We start from the raw sequence: 16969 nt of genomic DNA, 5'->3' as shown, positions 1-16969 counted from the left end.
TATTTTAACCATTCATATGGTTAAAATTGATCAGTATTTTTATACGATCAATATTTCTCATAAGGATAAATCAGAAGTTGGCAGAAGCAAAGTGTCATTTAGGTTCAGACGGAGCTGAGCCAAATTGTTTAGATCTCTTGGAAGGGCCGGAAATCCCATGTCATGACGCCACACAAGAGCTAGCGTTGCGTTCAGGTTCTCTGGAAAACATCAATCTGGGAAGTACATAGTACTCCATAGAAGTAAGCCTTCGTGGTACAAGGTGAAATCAATTCTTTGCTTTGTCTCAGAAGAGGGTAGACTACCCAAAAATTGTCCTCAAGTTAAAGTAGCACTACAACAACATATTTTTACAAGTAAAAATTAAAATTACCCATCTAAAGCGCTACGCAAGTACCTGTAAAAGAGTTTTCTGTAAAAAGATAAGCAATTTAAACCAGAAACTTATTTTTCAATATTCTTATTAAACTAATATTTAAGTAATTTATTATTATTATATTATTACAGGGTGCAGTACTTCCATTGACAATATGTACGGTATATTCACAAGAAATAGCACAGCTATAGCAGATATAATAATAATAATAGCTTGTGTCTCATTTTAACATGTAGGTGTATCTTGTCCATTTTTGTTTAAAATAGTGCTCTTCATTCAGTGAAATTACTCCGATATCAATTAGTAAAAGAGCAAGACATTTGACACTAGTGTAGCAATACTTCATAGTAATATCCCTCAAGTAAGAATACGACGTAGTAAAATTACTTTTAATTATTTTTTTTCCCCTAAAAATATTTCTCTGGTAAAAATAGCTAGTCACTACACACCACTGCTTAGTTGTTTAGCATGCCGTCACCCACTTCAGTAAAGACCTTGTTACTGACAGGAATCTAACCGCAGAACATTTTAGACAAGCTAATTAAAGAAAAACAAACAAACAAAAAACTAAATAAATACATAAATTAGCACGACATGTGCCAAGACAAATAACCTGGAGCCTGGAACAATGCTTCACCCTAACATTTGAATCTTGAAGCTAACCACAGCTCAAATGTGGCCTGAGCTTCCTGTTTTTCATTAACATCAATGGCACCTATTGTGGTGTGCCACGTTGCTGCTGCAGCCTGTCTGCTTTAAGGTTTAGCAAGCTGTGTTTGAATGAGGCATTCCTCATATTTCAATTGCTGCAGATTATTTCAGCTACAGTTTCCTCTACATCATCTTGAACCAGTTCACCCATCTTCAGCTGACCACAACAGGCGTCTTAATTCCATCTGGATATCTAAATGCATTCAGTGACTGCCATACTATTGGAACACGTCCACAAGAAATTAAGCAGGCATGCCTGATGATGTGGCTAATGAGTGTATGTCCTATCATTAATTCTGAACACAATTGATTAATTGCAAGTTATCAATAATGCTGGGTCTCCTTTCATTCAAAAGAGCTTCCTGTAGAGCTTCCATATTACTCAAACACAGCTATTAAAACAGACACAGTCTTTTTACAGTTTAGGAGTTTCCCCACATTCACAAACACAATCCCATCTCAAATATTTGCACAAAGAAACTGCACAGGATATCAATTATGGGCTGACCAAGAGAACCCGGAAATGTTTTTATTTGGCAAACCCCATCTGATACAGAACACTGGATAAGGCAATTGAACAATTTATTTTAATGAGAACAGTGAACATGTTCAAAAAGTAATCAAGAGGAGAAAAAAAAACCTGGATTGTCATGTATCTGTTTTTAAAACAGGATTAGGTAAGATAATAAATATATCTTCAAATTTTCCCAAAAATCACAAACCTTCCACAAATTTACCTTCAAATGTCTGCTAAAAATTGCTAATCTAAACTAAAAACATGCTCACCAGCCAGTTCGGGCAAAATGGAAAACAACCCAAAAACTAAAGAAAAATAACAATCAATGTAAAAACAATAAAGTTACAAAAAAAAAACAACTACCCAGCTAAAGCAAGATCAATTAAACTGCCAATCAAAGAAGACAATAAATCTTTGAGGATTAAAGTTTTTCAGTGGTTGATCATAAAAAAAAAATACAGTAGTTTGAGAAGAGATATTAATAAAAATAAAATAAACTGGTGACTACATTATGTGCATTTGCCATTTCATAAAACATTTGCCAAGGTAAACTGACAACTTATGGTTATGGAACAGCTGCACATTAACACCAGAATACCAAATTAACATACTGAACAGCAACACATCTGAAGAAAAACTTCACCTTCCCATTTTTAAAAAAGCAAAATGCATTTCTCAAGGAACATATAATTCAAATCACTTTGTTATCATTTGACACAAAAACGTCTCATTTGTACACAAAATTGAAACCAAGAGAGCTGTGAAACTGTGGCAGGTGTCTTGGTTTAAAGACGAACATTGGTATCTTACTTTGTCCTAAAGCGTAAAAAAAAAAAAAAAAAAAAAAAAAAAACAGAAAAAAAGAAATCTCTCCAGATTTCTTTTCTTTTTTTTTTTTGTCAAATAGCACAACACAACATCCACCGTACAATGTGCAACTATAATGCAGCAAACTAAAACTCAGTGCCCAAAAATATGCAAGAAAATGGGAGTGCTGAAGACAATCCCCATTTGGAACAAAACCATTGGCACATTTTTTTTATTTATTTATATATATAAATTTTTTTAAGAAGAATCCCCTCCCATTAGGATTCATCTGTGTGAATCTTAGTCCTTCAGTAAGTTGGAGGTTGATACTCCCCCTGTGGCCCTTGGTTGTTGGAGAAAGGCGCTTGCTGGTAGCTCGACGGGGCAGGTGGGTACGGAGAAGAGTGGTCCTGGGCGGGGTCTGTGTAATCCTGATTAAACTCACTCACTCCCTGGCGATATCTTCCTATCGCAAAATAGGACAAAAGAGCCTGTGGAGAGAGATGTCTGTGTTAACTAAGTGGAAGAGGTTTCAATCCCTACAAAATCCAAACAAGATCAAATTTGTTTGAGGCTCACCCAGGTAACGATCGAGAAAAAGGAGAACGCGATGACGGCCCTGGCGGCGTCTGCACTGACAACATCGTTGTTGGTTTTGACCCACTGGTTGGTCAGGACACAGAAGCAGATGAACCAGAGCAATGTCCAAGCCCCTATTTAAAAGAAAAAATAAAAAATAAAATCAGGTTATAGGTAGGATAAAATATGCACGTTTAAAATGTAGGTAGGGCACAAAATCCTGAAAATAAATTTTTTTCTATTTTATCCATATGTTTTACACAAATACAGTGAGAACACTCCACGTTAGCACCACATATATGTCACAAATGCAGTTATTTTGATATCATTGTACGCAAAATCAGTTTTGCAAATGACTGCTTGGTTCACTGGTAAATATAGTAGAAGATATTTAGGAGGGCAGATGTGAGACATGTGATGTAAACGAAGAACATTTGCTCTTAGTTTACACTCGTCAACTAAGGTGTTTCTAAACCAAATTGCAAAATTTTCATTACGGCCAATTAAGACAGATTTAAGAATGAGATTTTATCCATCTTGTGGCTGTGACTGCAACTAAACTAATGTAGCAAGACAACATTATATAGTTCAGTCTATTTAACGCCATCAATACTTTCTAACACATAATCTTTTCTAATATCATGCAACAGTTCTTGACCTTCTCTTTGAAATCAAAAACATGAACTTTTTTTTACTAAACTTTTTATTAGGGTTCTGAGCCCACAGGAGCGAGTGGATGGCATTGGCCAATGCAAGGGACGGCTGTTCGCCTGCTCGCTGCGGAAGTAGCGCTATGTTAAAAAATATGCGTTTCAGCTCATAATGCCAAAACTAGAAGTTGCATCACCAAAATTGATGTGGACAAAGTTTCTTAGAAAGATTCTCCAACAGCAGAGCCACTGCGCAAAAGTTGTACATCTGTAAATCTATCAGTCCCCCCCATCTGGTGGGAGATGGGGGGGGGGGGGGGATGCCATGCTGGGCGAGGAACCCATTATAACTGCTTGCTAACTAGTGCGAAAGGATTTTCCTGTACAGCTAAATTTACTGTAGAAACTGAACTACATGATTGAAGATGTAGATTTGAGAGAAGGCTGATAAACTTTAACTTGTTGGGATGTTGTGACCATTTATCATACACGTATCTCCTTTTTTGTTTAATCTGATACAAATACATAAAAAGGAAAAAAAAAAACAATCACCTGAAAAGGTTAGATCTCCAACAACGATGTATTTCCTCTCTTTGGCATTACTGATGTTAGGAAAATAGGCGTCCAGTAGCAAGAACATGACACAACCCAAGAAGGCCAGGATTCCAATTCCCACTGCATAGTTGCATGCACTGTCGTTATTGTTGAACATGCATTTGGTTTCTCCCGCTGTATGTGGGTTAATGTAGCCTTCAGCTGTTATGCTTGCAAAAACCACTATGGAAAATACCTGCAAAAGAACAAACAAGCAGGGTCAATTCCTGATAGGCTTCTTGTGTAGCCCCATAAAAAGTCCCCAAAATACCCAATAAAGAAAATGTGTGCTGCCTGACGCAGCGGTCAGCAGACCGTGCTTGTTAAGTTTCAATTCCTGCCAGGTTTTAACAAAGATATTATTTTTTGAAAAAGAGGAACGAGTCTGTAAGTCACTCCAGCACCTAACTTATAAAATCATAAAAACGTCATACCTCACTGTCTCTACTATTTCTTCCCATCTGCATTTGTGTCCATAGTATGGCTTTTTTTTTTTTTTTTTTTTTTATAATTTAAGAGCACAGAACATATTTTTTCAAAGCCCTTCACTTCAGTAATTTATATAGTATCCATTTCTTAATTGAACATCGCTGACCTACATTTGAGAAATGGCTAAATGTCATTGTTTTACAACCCTATATGAAATATAAAAACAAAATATGAAGAGTTTGGGGGATTTGTTTGTTTTGCTTTTTTAAACAGAAATATCCAGCTATGTGATGAATAACCTGTAGGGTGGCTCAGTGGTTAGATCTGTTGCCTTCCAGGTTGAAATTCCAGTCTCGACTCTTTTTGCATGGAGTTTTCATTGTTCTCCCTGGTTATATTCAGTCCATGCACATGACTGCAGGGCTAATTATTCACTCCAAGTGGACTTTAGGTACAAGTGACAAATTCTGAATGTTGCATACATTTTTAATTCGGACTGTAGCGACACACTAATCTCACGATTAAAAAATGATACACGATGTTCTGGTCACAATACGATATATATATCACAATATTCAGCAAGAAATAGGATCTGATATTTGATACATGTTAAAGATTTTCTGAAAGATTTTAGAGTGATTTTTGTGATATTTTGTTACTGTTCCATAGACTTGGACTGAGTTAATTGAACTGATGGTGTAATACTGGCGTAATAAATGTTTTTGTTATACATTTGCTTTGTATAAATGTTAATTGTGTGGCTTTGTGTATTTGGTTATGCAGAAAAGGAACCTTTGTCTTTTCTGCATAAAGACAAAAAATGTGTCTTTTTTGTAGATCCGTCCCTTCATCTACAAAACTAGATAAATAGATAATATTATATTTATTATTAAATAGATAATACATGAAATTACCTATTTAACTTCATTTTTTAATTGATTGTAACGGGTTGTTTCATTACATGTCATTTTTAATGTACATGTGCAACTTGGGTAAAAAATGCCATGTGTGATAGCCGCCATTTAGTTCATGACAGGCCTCACATAAAACTCAAAGTAGGATTTAATGTATCGATACTCGCAGATGAAAAATCTATATTTTGAGGAATAAAATATTGATAAATATCGTAGAATCGATCAAATTACACAGCCCTATTTTTAATCAAAAACTGCATTTTGAGGCCACACATTATATCTTCCGTAATGCAACTTCCCCTGTGTCAACAATAACACATTTGAAGCTTTGAAATATATTGGGATTTTTTACAAACTGTTAAATGTGAACAGTCAGTAATCAATTTAAAGTCGATTGACCTTTTTACATGCTCTGAAATGCTCCTCCTATGTAAAGTTCAACTACACTGGCACAGAAAAGCAAAGAAGAAGAAAGGCAGGCAGGCAGCAACAGATGACGCTGGGAAATTTCTCAGTTCCTGGTAACTACTAACACGAAACACAGCAATATGTGCAGAAGCAGAGCTACATGTTTTGTTTCCCTACTCTTTTCTTCCCCAGTTAAGTACCATTAGTGTAGCTTCCAAGCATTAAGTAGACCACAAAGGTTGTCCCCCTGTACAGTATTTGTCTCTTTTACTGCAGTGACACAGCAGTGCACATGCTAGCCTCAAGCTACAATCAACTAACGACAACTTAAAACATATTATGGACACTTTTTGAAAGTTTATAATCGGCTCGTACTTGAGAAACGCTTAATGTGCAATTCAAAGCGCGCATACAGCCAACAAGCAGTTTAGTCTATACTTCTCTGTGAAGCCTGGAAGCTGACATATGTTAATAACCTTTAAGGTTGACAGTTGCTAACGTTAACGTCTAAGTCACTCACCCAGCTCAGGAAGCGCAGAATAGTCTGTGGTTTCTTCACAAAGCTCTCAAAATCAAAGGCCCCACCGGCCAGAGAGGCACCATAAGCATTGCTCTGCATTATTTCACGCTCTGAAAAAAAGCTGTCAGGCAAATTTACGACGAGTTATGAGCTCTTTCTGTCAAAGCTCGGGAGGAGTTTAGATCTATAGCAACCTACTTCCTGAGAACTTTTTTAAAGACCGCCCCCTTTTTGATGCGTTTACGATTAGCTCGGAAAGATCGAATCATTTAGCAAGTGTATTTGTTGCATTTTTCAGATTTAAAAAACAAAACAAACAAACACAAAAATGCCTTCACGGATACAATTCTTTGTATTTAATCTATACTTATTTCTCGGGCGAGTTCAATGTAGGAATGTCTAAATATCAATAAATGTTTCCAGGAACCAATAAACAGTGCAAAAGCACTTTACCATCGACCTTTGGGTTCCTTAACTTCTTCAACCACTTGTGGTGCGTTGTCATGTTTTTGCCTTTTTTTTTTTTTTTCTACATTGCTTACTCTGTGAAAAACACAGGAGGGTGCCACAACTGCGCCGCCCATAAAATTTGATCAAATATCGTATGATTTAATATCATGTCATTGTACACATGAACCTTGTAGCAAGAAGGTTCAGGATGCGAAGTCCAGCCTGAGGCCTTTCTGCGTGGGTGGTACAAAACAGATTGTGTGAACTTTCTAAATTGTCCATTATGTGTGTGTGTGTGCGTGGGTTTACGTGCATGATTGCGTGTCTGTGTTGCCCTGCGATTCACTGGCAACCAGGGTGCCTCCTGCTCCTCACCTCACCTAATAACTGCTGGAGATCATGTGCCATAACCTTGCGTGGACACGTGATATGCTGTATAACATTTTGGTCTTTGTCCTTTTGGCGTGATAAAGTAAGTTGCAGTTCTAGATTTTGACCACTGGATGGCAGTGTGCACTCAGGTATAAAGGCATTGCAGCAGATTCGAAGGAATTTCAGAATGCAAAACCAACAAAGATATAAAGTATTTGATTGTATTTAAAAAAATATATATATATATATTGTCATAATTCTTGCATACTGTTATCAATATTATTAGTGATAACATTAGCACTACCAGAGCACGTCGCCGTGGGGGACCCAATCAGTTCATGCATAAATTACTGAGTAAAGTTAAAACTTTAAACAAACTTGTTTAATGCCAGAAAAATAAAAATCATCAAAATCATAAAGTCAAATGCGCCACTTCCAAAACAAAATGTCAATCTTTTCATATTTGACACACGGAAACCTGCAGAGATATAAGAGACCCCAATCTAATAAAAAATATGACCAATATTATCTTATTGACTTGTTTTTCTGTAGTTTCCTCTGCACAGAACACGTCAAAGATGCAACGTACACTAATTGCAGATAAGCCGCAGCTGTAAGAGAGAAAGAGGAAGTGTGACTTTGTCTCTTGTTTAATGTTTTTGCCCTTTGCCCAGTTTATTTAGTCACTTCTTTCTTTTTTGGCATATTACTTATTGGCAGTCACTGATGCGCAGGCAGATATGTGAAAAAGCCGGAGAGAAGCATTTATTCTGTGCACATCACAGGAAGAAACAGAACCTTTTACTTGTTCTTGTTCCTTAAGCAGCTTTGCATCATAAGAAGGAACTGGTAAACTTTGGTGATCTATTTTCAGTGTTTTGATAATCCACTACCCCCAACAACAATATGCGGTTGATGTGGACTAAGCCAGTGTAAGTTTCACGCAGCAAACGGTGATCAGCATCAACCATGGCAAACGGTGGGAACTTCAGTGTCAACATTTGTGAAGAGGATCATGACTATGAGTAAGTTTTTTTTTTATGTATATATATATATATATATATATATTTAAGAACATATTCAATGTAAAACAGTATTAAAGGTCTTGACTCAAATTTAAGTAGACATTAAGCAAGAGGTAATGTTCCTTTAAAATCTTATCACTATTTTCTTTCTCCTTTTCAGAATTGAAGCATCAAAAGATTAAGTTAATTTAATGGCATACTTTAGTTCAGTTAAATCAAAGCTTTCTATCTATTATTGACAGTTATCCAGAAGAGCTTTGCTGAAAGATTGTGGGATATTTACTCAGTGTTATTTCCACTCGCTTGCAGAAACCTTGGAGAAAGTGGACCCAGTCGGGACTCTTTCCAAGTCTTCAAAGAACCAGCATGTAACGTTCGGGGGAATCCTGAAGACATACAGATGGAAATGTTCACGAAAAACTCAGACACGTCTGGTATTTACTCCAACCAAAGTTTTCAACTCAGAATATTGCTTAAAATGCCAATTAAATAAACAATGTTTTTCAGACAGTGAGTCAACAAGCAGCAGCAAAGAATCATCTAATGGATACCGAGTGAGATCTTTGCAAAGAAACAACTGGTCAGCCGCTACAAGGAGGGTACTCTCCTCCATGCCAAGTCGCAAAACTGGTTGGATAAAGCCCACTTTTTTGACAATTTTTAATCTACACAACTGAGATATTTACTGTTTCCTCCCTTACTTTCACAGGGTTACATAGTTCTGCAGGCATGGCTGTGCGAGCCAGGCAAACATGTGCACTACCGAAGCACCAGACCTCGTCCCGTGACTCCCTCCACATCCCCAGAGCCACCCAGGCTGATATCACATCACCAGAGTTTGAGGAAATCAGTACTGAAGGTAAAAGGAAGATATGAATTGACCAAATGGAAAGTATAAACAGGCAACACTCGTACTCTCTGGGCGAGGTGAAACTGTTTCTGTTGACGACATCCACAGACGAAGGAAATAATTTGGCTGATTCAGGCTTGTGGTGCGCTGAAACCAATAAGCAGCAGCTGGTGTCAGATCTCCGAGGCGTCTCTGAGGGTGAAGGCATGCGTAAGCTGCGAGCGATGCCACTCAGCCTGGCGGACAAGATGGAAATCAGGTAAATGGAACAAAGATCCCATTCACATATGGCACGGATATCCTGAACCAGCCAGTTATTAAACCGGGTGTGACCATTGTCCTAAAGGACAGCTTCCCACAAATCACATTTGGAGGTAACTAATGAGGCGAAGTGGGGATGAAAGTGTACGTAGGATCTCTTAAAAAAATAAAAGAAAAAAAAGTAGACTTTTCTGAAATGACTCCCCTTGAGCAGCTGCGTCACCTGGGAATCTCCTGGTAAAAAGATGTATAAGCAAGAAGGTGATCAGCTAAACTCTAATAATTGAGCTTTTCTGTGGAATTGTCATCAATAGCTTTAATTGTTTCATAGTTTTAGTGGCTAGAATTCTAAGTTAAAAAGGAAGCTCTTTTTAAAGTAAGGGTTGTTTTCATTGTTGGATATTATTTAGCAGAGAGAGTGAGAGTCGTTTTGTTTTTTTTGTTTTTTTTTTGTATTTGTAGGTTTTGCATTCCTTTTGGTGGCTGAGTAAATTTGCTGTGCTCACCAGGTTGTAAAGTCACTTCTGTTATTTACATGCCGTCACTGGCCGTCCTCATGAAGCAGATGTGATCTATTGCTTGTTTACAGAAATCCAATCGCATAACAAAAATGAAAACTCTTTAGGCCTCTAAAATGGGATTTAATTTTGAAAAGTTGCTGTTTAATTAAACTATTATCGCACTTGTTGATGCCTGATCTGAGCACGCTAATTTTGGAGTGTGAATAAAACATTGTGTGCTTTGTGCCAATATTTGGAGTAACCCATTTCTACTTATCTGTTTTCACAAGGAAGCATTCTTTTAGCCCTTTAGCTAAGAATTCGGTCATCAACAGGAACGTCCCTTGCCATAATCTTCCATGCATGTACCTTTCAAGGGTAGGTTAAAAAAGATTTGCTGCTCCTATAAGGTTTGAACTGTTTATTGGCTATTGACCACATGTGTGTGGTTTGTTTGCTCCCTTAAAGATGTGGCGCCATTGCAGATATACCCCCCGATTTTCCACCTCCCTCAAGTTGTGGCACTCATCCATGAAAAAACTGAGCGGACGTTATGGAACCGGAGTTCTCTCCTACTTCACTTTTCTCCGAACGCTCCTGTTCATCAACCTGCTTTTCTTCATTATTACCTTCTTGTTTCTGGTTCTTCCTCAAGCCATCCATCCTCCACCTGACTCCCATCGTGTGTCTTTCTCTTGGATTGGACTTTTGACCGGCATAGTGAGTTGGTTGTACTAAACTTTATTTGTTTCTATAGTTCGTATTTAACAAATTTGATCTGGAGCTTGTCTCAATGTTTCATCTTTGGCAGGGTTACCTTTCTCAGAGCTTGATGTTTTATGGTTACTACTCAAACATCACGATTAAAACTACGAGCATAACATCTGTGGTACCTTACTGCATACCAACTGCCTATGTTTTTACCATCACAATGTCCTTCTTTATTATCTGCATTATTCTGGTGTACAGGTTGGTATACAATATTCACTTTAACATATTTTGCTTTTTTTTCTCCCATCAGTTGTGTGTATCTAAAGGTCAATTTTCCTCCTTGCAGCATGTCCAAGTCTTTTGGGAAAAGTTTTCAGGTGTTCAAGTCCGACGGGAATCTGTCAGAAAACGTTTTCTGCTCCTGGGACTTTAAAGTCACCAAAAAGCCTTCCATCAGACTTCAGTCTGAAAAGATAAGCACTCGGCTAAAAGTATGCAACCATTTTATTAACACATTTGTCACAACAACAAATTTATACTCGCATTCTCGGCTTGTTTTCTTGCTAAAACTATTAGATTAATTCAGTGGAACTAATTCTATCACAGGAAATTTCTCACACATTTGTTTTCACACCTCTGGTTTTGTCTTGCTCTTTTGCAGCATTCTGTTTTATGTGAGATAAATGTGGTCAACATCTTGTTTGAGAATGATTTTGCCCTAAGGTTTGGATAACGCTGGATGCAGTCATGGGAAGTACGTAGCACAAGAATCAAATTTAGAAGAGTTATGTTTGAGTGGTCATTTTCTGTATAACTTTATCAATCTTTGCAAAGGAGTTTATCCTATCCTTGCAGCATTTAGTGTATTTTAAACAAGGTTGTGGTCTGGACTTTGATTGGACAGAAGGTTTCCTGCTTTCACATGACAGCCGTGTCAGTTGTTGCAAACAGGGAGCATGCGCCCATTTCCTTTCACTTAGCCTTTATCCACTACTTTGACTCAGAAGACCCAAAACAAATGCATTTGAGTCTACAGTGGCAATGTGACAAAATGTGAATAAGTTCAAAGATGGTGAAAAATTCTGCAAGGCAAAGTTCACAAAGTTTCAGTCATGTGGCTACAAAACAAGCTCAAATAATTCCTCCTCCACACATGTTTGACAGCTGTAAAATATATTTCTGCTAATACGCTTTTTGGGTTTTTCCGTACTGCGTACTATGACCAAACATCTCAACTTTAGTCTCTTTTGTCACTGATAAGAATGTTGTGGCCCAACTTGCAGCTTTGAAAACTTCATTTGCAAACAAAAATGTTTTCGTCTCCATCATGCCACCTAAAAATATGGAACGTAAAAGATGTAGCTTCTTTTTTTTAATTTATTGACATTGAGGTAAATGTACCAGGACACCCACTTCTGAAATGAACGCCAACTTTGGTGTTTTCTTCCCATTAGTGATCACTCTGACTTTAAGTTATAATCCTTATCATATCGACATGCAGCAGCAATCATTTCTCTAAGGTCTTAGGTGTCGCCGATGTCTTTCTTGGCATCGTGTCATCACACACCAGTTCTCTCCACACCAACTGAATATTGAAGCTTCTGTTTTGATAGCAGTACTTCTCAATTCATTAAATTATTTTCCCTCTTGAGTCCTGTAGTAGATACAGTTGGGGTGTAGAATTTTATTTCCTCTTTGCCTGTACTGACACTATTGTAAAGATCATTTTTCTCGTGTCTATATGTGCGAGAGTAAAACTGTTAAACACCACTGATGATGGTGGTTAACATTTATTCATTAGTTATCGGCGCCACCTCAAGCAGACTGCTTTTCCAACAGGAGCAGCTTTCTGAGCTGACCAGCGGAGAAGAGGAAAGGACTCTCATGCAGCTTTTCCGCAACTTCCTTGTGCATGTGGCAGCATGGTTCATTTGCCTGGCCAGCATCTTCTTCAGTGCCTTGGGCATCTACTTGCTTTCAAAGGTTAGAGGGAAAGTCAGAGACGTGACAGATTGCAAGTGTACATGAGAACTCCCTTGAGTCGCCTCACCACTGAGGCATGCACAAAAGACTTCCTGTCAACATTGAATTGGTTCTGCTTTTCTTTTCTGCAATGCGTTTTTATCAGAAGTATTTTTAACACCATAAATTTTACCATCGAATGCAGGGTACAAATTTCTCATGTGAAAAGACAGACGTTTATAAAAGCATATGTAGCTCTCTTCTAAGAAGTCTTTGCAGTGTTTCCTGTCTAAATGGGAACTTAGACAGACAATAAAAGGACTAGTAGGAAATAAAAGTTGAATTTGTATGTATTCTTGTTTTGTCCCCATCACAAGTTGCTCTGAACTTTATGCTCCTTGCTGTGAATTCTTCTCCTTCTACAGAAGGCCATTAGTAAAATGCATCAGAATCTTGATTTGCTGTTCATGGCTGCCGTGGTGTCTGGCTTCAACCTGCTGCTGCCTGGCATCTTCAACTTCTGTGCTTGGATGGAGAAGCACAACTCGCCCAGCACGCGTATTTATGTCTCCATCTTCAGGTGAGAGGCGGTATTTGACCAAGCAAGTCAATCTTATTTGTATTGCAACAAGGCAACTGAAAGTGCTTTACATCATAAAAACACAAAAAACAAAAGTCATAAAATAACATGCAGTCAGCATAGAAACCAGTGATGCATATTACATTTTGACAAGTTCAAATCGAAATCAATACAATTTGTATATATTGGTCACTTCTTCTGTTATGGTCCAAAAACATTTCTAAACGGGTGAGTTTTTAGCCTTGATTTAAAGGAACTCGGTGTTTCAGCTGCTTTGCAGTTTTCTGGAAGTGTGTTCCAGATTTGAGGTGCATAGGAGCTGAATGCCGTTTCTCTATGCTTCGTTCTGGTTCGGGGGAAGCAGAACCAGAAGATCTGAGAGGTCTGGAAGGTTGATACCACAGCAGACCTCTAATGTATTTTGGTGCTAAACCATTCAGTGATTTATAAACTAATAACAGTGCATCAAAATCTGCTTTCTGAGCTACAGGAAGTTCAAGCACATCACCCTGGTGGTAAAATCTTTACTGGTCTTAGTGAAAATGCGAGCTGCAACTTGCAACTCGCATTCTCACTAATGTGAGTTGCAGCTTTAGTGTTTTTTTTCTTTCTTTCTTTCTTTTTAGAAACAATGTATCATTTTCCTTTCACTGTACTATTACTTTCTGCTTTGGACTGTTATTTTAATACGACAGTCTGAAAAAGTTTATTGGCATGAGTACCTGAGCAAATATCTTCACGTAAATTCTAACTAGTCTTGCACCGAATAATAAATCCATTCTTACTGCAAAAGGAAGTGCAATGTTGTTTTATTTTGGTCACAGATGCCAGGAACCTTGTTAAATGGAGATGTTGTTTCTGTCTTGAACTCGCAGGAACCTGCTGCTGAAGATCTGCATTATCGGTGTGTTGTGTTACCACTGGCTTGGAAAAATTGCTGTGGAACAAGACCCTCAGGTTTCAAAGGTTATTAGCTTCCTCATTCTTAAACCTGTCAACACTAATTACTAATGTGAAACCACATAATTGTATCATAAAAAAGATCTATGTTTCTTTCACCACATTAACAGGTGATGTCATTAACACTTGTGGAGTTTTTTTAAATTTTTTTTATTGATTTAGTTTCTCTTTGTGTGTCTGCGTAGTGCTGGGAGAATTTTGTGGGGCAGGAACTTTATCGCCTGCTCCTGATGGACTTCATCTTTACAGTGCTTTACACTTTTCTAGGCGAGTTCGTATGGAGGTAAATCTGAGCTTCATCAGTCATGTAAACACATTGCAATGTTTTTGCTCGGAGGAAATGACTTTCAGCTCACAACATGCCGTCTACCCTCCAGGATTTTCTCCCAAAAAATATTAAGAAAGAACAGAAAGCCTGTGTTTGACATCGCTCGAAATGTTTTGGAGCTCGTATATGGACAAACGTTGACTTGGTGACTGGAATACATTTGAAATTGATCAGGTCATTAACAGAGCTGCCTTAAACTGATTTCCCCATTTTCTGCCTCCAGGCTTGGGGTGTTGTTTGCTCCTCTCCTCCCCGCTGTCCAAATTGTGAAACTGTTTGTGCTGTTTTACATGAAGAAGGTTGGCAAAGCACGTGTCATTGAGTCGTTTCCATAGCGCACGCATAAATATCCAGATGACATTCTTTCTCTTATCTTTCTGTTTTCATCTTCACAGAACAGCCTGATGCTCAACTGTCAGGCATCCAAAAAGCCCTGGAGGGCAACTCATATGACAACAGTATTCATTACTCTCTTGTTCTTCCCCTCGTTTCTTGGTGCTGCTGTTTTTGTTGCGTATACAGTTTGGATGTGAGTGCCATGTTACTTCTTGAATATATTGCTCATAGGCAATTTAGCCATTTTGCATAGCTGTGGCATAAAAACCAACAGGGGACCCATGATTATTCTTAAGATTTAATGTTATTTTACTTGGATTTAAAAAAGTGAATCGTATTTACATGTACATATTTGATTAGGGATACAAGCAATAACTTTAACACCAGGAAAAGAGTAGTTTTAATCAGTGGAAGTAGGTTTTTGTTCTTTGCTATGCAGATATAGCATAGAATCTTCTTTATTCTCCATTAGTCAATCGATAGGCTGATTTACTCAACAAATTAGGCTCTAATGATTATTCATACTTCTTGAGACTTTGAAAAAGACTTGTATTAAAACATCTTCACTTAGGCTAATTCAAGTCTAATCCAAAAGAACATGGAACAGATGTATTCGAATAAGGCCCAATAAAATCTTTCAAGGACTTTAGACCATCTTAAACCTGAATTACAACTTTAAAACATGAAAACTATATTGGAACCAAACTGAGCTAAACCAGAGATTGACGACCATAACCTAAAAAGGAAAATAATATTGTGTCCAAAACCGAAAGTTTGTGAAAGGAATAAAAAAAAAACATGCTTTATTCATTTTTAAATCCATTATCAATTAGCTTTTCAGAAGTAAATATTGTATTTCATGTGTATTGACCATAATCTCCCAGAATCTCTGTCCTTTACAGAATCAAACCACCATCAGAATGTGGCCCTTTTAGGAACCTAACCAATATGTTGGAGTCCGTGAAGCTGTGGGCCGAGAGGATGAAGGACTATCACCAGATTCTGTCTTGGCTCATTCGAGCATACAATGCTTTTACAGATAACCCACTCTTCTTGTTCCTTCCCTCTGGTGTATTTCTGTAGGTCCTCATAGTATTTCTGTAGATCCTCATAGTTATAACTAACCTAGCTTATGTAACCGTATTTTTAGGTCTAATGTTTTCATACTTTTCTCCCGTTTTCAGACTGGTAATATATTTCCGTATTCAGGTAGTAGATGGCCAAAGGAGAATCATCAGACGGTTAGAAAAGCAAATTGACGATGTAAGTGAAACCCTACTTTGGCCTAGAATAGAGTAAGTAAAACCTTGCCAGCATGTTGGCGTCCGGGAAAAATAAAACAAGGAAAACAGTATATTGTGAAAACGATATATTTTACTTTCACTTTACAATTATGAGCTATTTTGTGTTGACATAAATCTCAAGAAAGGGATTTGTTGGATGCAAATTGACGATGTAAGTAAAACCTTCAGTCTAGATTGAACTATGCAAGTTTTTTGAGTCTTCTATGTCTTCTATTGTATGGGTTGTAAAATATATATATATATATATATATATATCAATAGATTTTAGAATTGAATTCCTAGGTCTATTTAAGTCCCAATACTTGGAGCCTTTAGTTTGTGAAAAAAGCAAGACACCAGTAAACTGTGATTTGACTTAAATGTTGTTTTCACTGTATTCAGGAAGGTAAAGATAAAAAATTCCTCATCACCCAACTGCAGTACTTGTATGAGGAAAATAATCCAAATTCTAGTCATAGACACAGGTAAGCTGGGTTCACTTCCTTTTTGGAAATTCTTTTTGGTAATTGCAGAGCCTATCATTGCTAAAGGAATAACAAATTGCTTTGAGAACTATCATGCATTTGGAACTTGTTTTCTTTTCAGAGGAAGATGATATCACCGCCTTCTCATGCACGCTGGTCGTTAAACAGTGTTATCTCATCAGCGCTGAGATGTGAGATGTCTGGACTCTGAGAACTTCACTCATAAATGCCAAAGAAACAATAGAAAATGTAGCAACATGCTTTGTGAAGTTTTGATATACTTTGATATTTGATTAATTTACAACAGCAGGTTGAACTCTTCTGCATCTATTGTAAATAAAATGCTTTGTATACTATGTAT

At 37.5% G+C, this 16969-nt stretch overlaps 2 protein-coding genes across 3 annotated transcripts; one reads left to right on the top strand and one right to left on the bottom strand.

The window, feature by feature from the left end:
* Positions 1–1579: 1579 nt before the first annotated feature.
* syngr2a (synaptogyrin 2a) lies at positions 1580–6735 on the bottom strand. The gene is made up of 4 exons (XM_008416217.3): positions 6506–6735; positions 4193–4430; positions 2991–3124; positions 1580–2902 (listed from the first exon to the last, which is right to left on the bottom strand). Exons 1-4 carry the CDS (start codon positions 6602–6604, stop codon positions 2720–2722), a joined length of 654 nt encoding a protein of 217 aa, XP_008414439.1. The 5' UTR covers positions 6605–6735; the 3' UTR covers positions 1580–2719.
* A 1169-nt stretch (positions 6736–7904) lies between these two features.
* tmc6a (transmembrane channel-like 6a) lies at positions 7905–16969 on the top strand. 2 transcript variants are annotated; one of them, XM_008416218.3, is made up of 20 exons: positions 7907–8352; positions 8662–8786; positions 8860–8982; positions 9062–9211; positions 9311–9461; positions 10254–10341; positions 10432–10683; positions 10775–10932; positions 11021–11165; positions 12514–12657; positions 13062–13216; positions 14092–14182; positions 14362–14459; positions 14554–14649; positions 14728–14803; positions 14900–15033; positions 15743–15919; positions 16025–16103; positions 16526–16608; positions 16730–16969. In XM_008416218.3, exons 1-20 carry the CDS (start codon positions 8297–8299, stop codon positions 16737–16739), a joined length of 2391 nt encoding a protein of 796 aa, XP_008414440.2. In that variant the 5' UTR covers positions 7907–8296; the 3' UTR covers positions 16740–16969. The 2 variants fall into 2 exon arrangements, with proteins under 2 accessions (XP_081466183.1, XP_008414440.2); XM_081610057.1 differs by lacking the exon at positions 16730–16969 and having other exon boundaries at positions 7905–8352; positions 16526–16612.

Source organism: Poecilia reticulata, chromosome 8 (genome assembly GCF_904066995.2).
Source record: "Poecilia reticulata chromosome 8, P_reticulata-male-v2, whole genome shotgun sequence".
Lineage (NCBI taxonomy): Eukaryota > Metazoa > Chordata > Actinopteri > Cyprinodontiformes > Poeciliidae > Poecilia > Poecilia reticulata.
The sequence above is the reverse complement of the archived record's forward strand: the minus strand, read 5'-3'. Positions and strand labels throughout refer to the sequence as shown.

What these genes read in the sequence shown, in the direction of transcription:
- syngr2a (XM_008416217.3), bottom strand. Translation starts at nt 6,604, where the DNA reads ATGCAGAGCAATGCTTATGGTGCCTCTCTGGCCGGTGGGGCCTTTGAT. An exon ending in TGGAGATCTAACCTTTTCAG is followed by an intron (nt 3,125 to 4,192) that starts GTGATTGTTTTT and finishes TCTTTTAAATAG; the next exon opens with GGGCTTGGACATTGCTCTGG. An exon ending in TTTTCTCGATCGTTACCTGG is followed by an intron (nt 2,903 to 2,990) that starts GTGAGCCTCAAA and finishes CTCTCTCCACAG; the next exon opens with GCTCTTTTGTCCTATTTTGC.
- tmc6a (XM_008416218.3), top strand. Translation starts at nt 8,297, where the DNA reads ATGGCAAACGGTGGGAACTTCAGTGTCAACATTTGTGAAGAGGATCAT. An exon ending in AAGACCCTCAGGTTTCAAAG is followed by an intron (nt 14,183 to 14,361) that starts GTTATTAGCTTC and finishes GTGTCTGCGTAG; the next exon opens with TGCTGGGAGAATTTTGTGGG. An exon ending in TAGAAAAGCAAATTGACGAT is followed by an intron (nt 16,104 to 16,525) that starts GTAAGTGAAACC and finishes CACTGTATTCAG; the next exon opens with GAAGGTAAAGATAAAAAATT.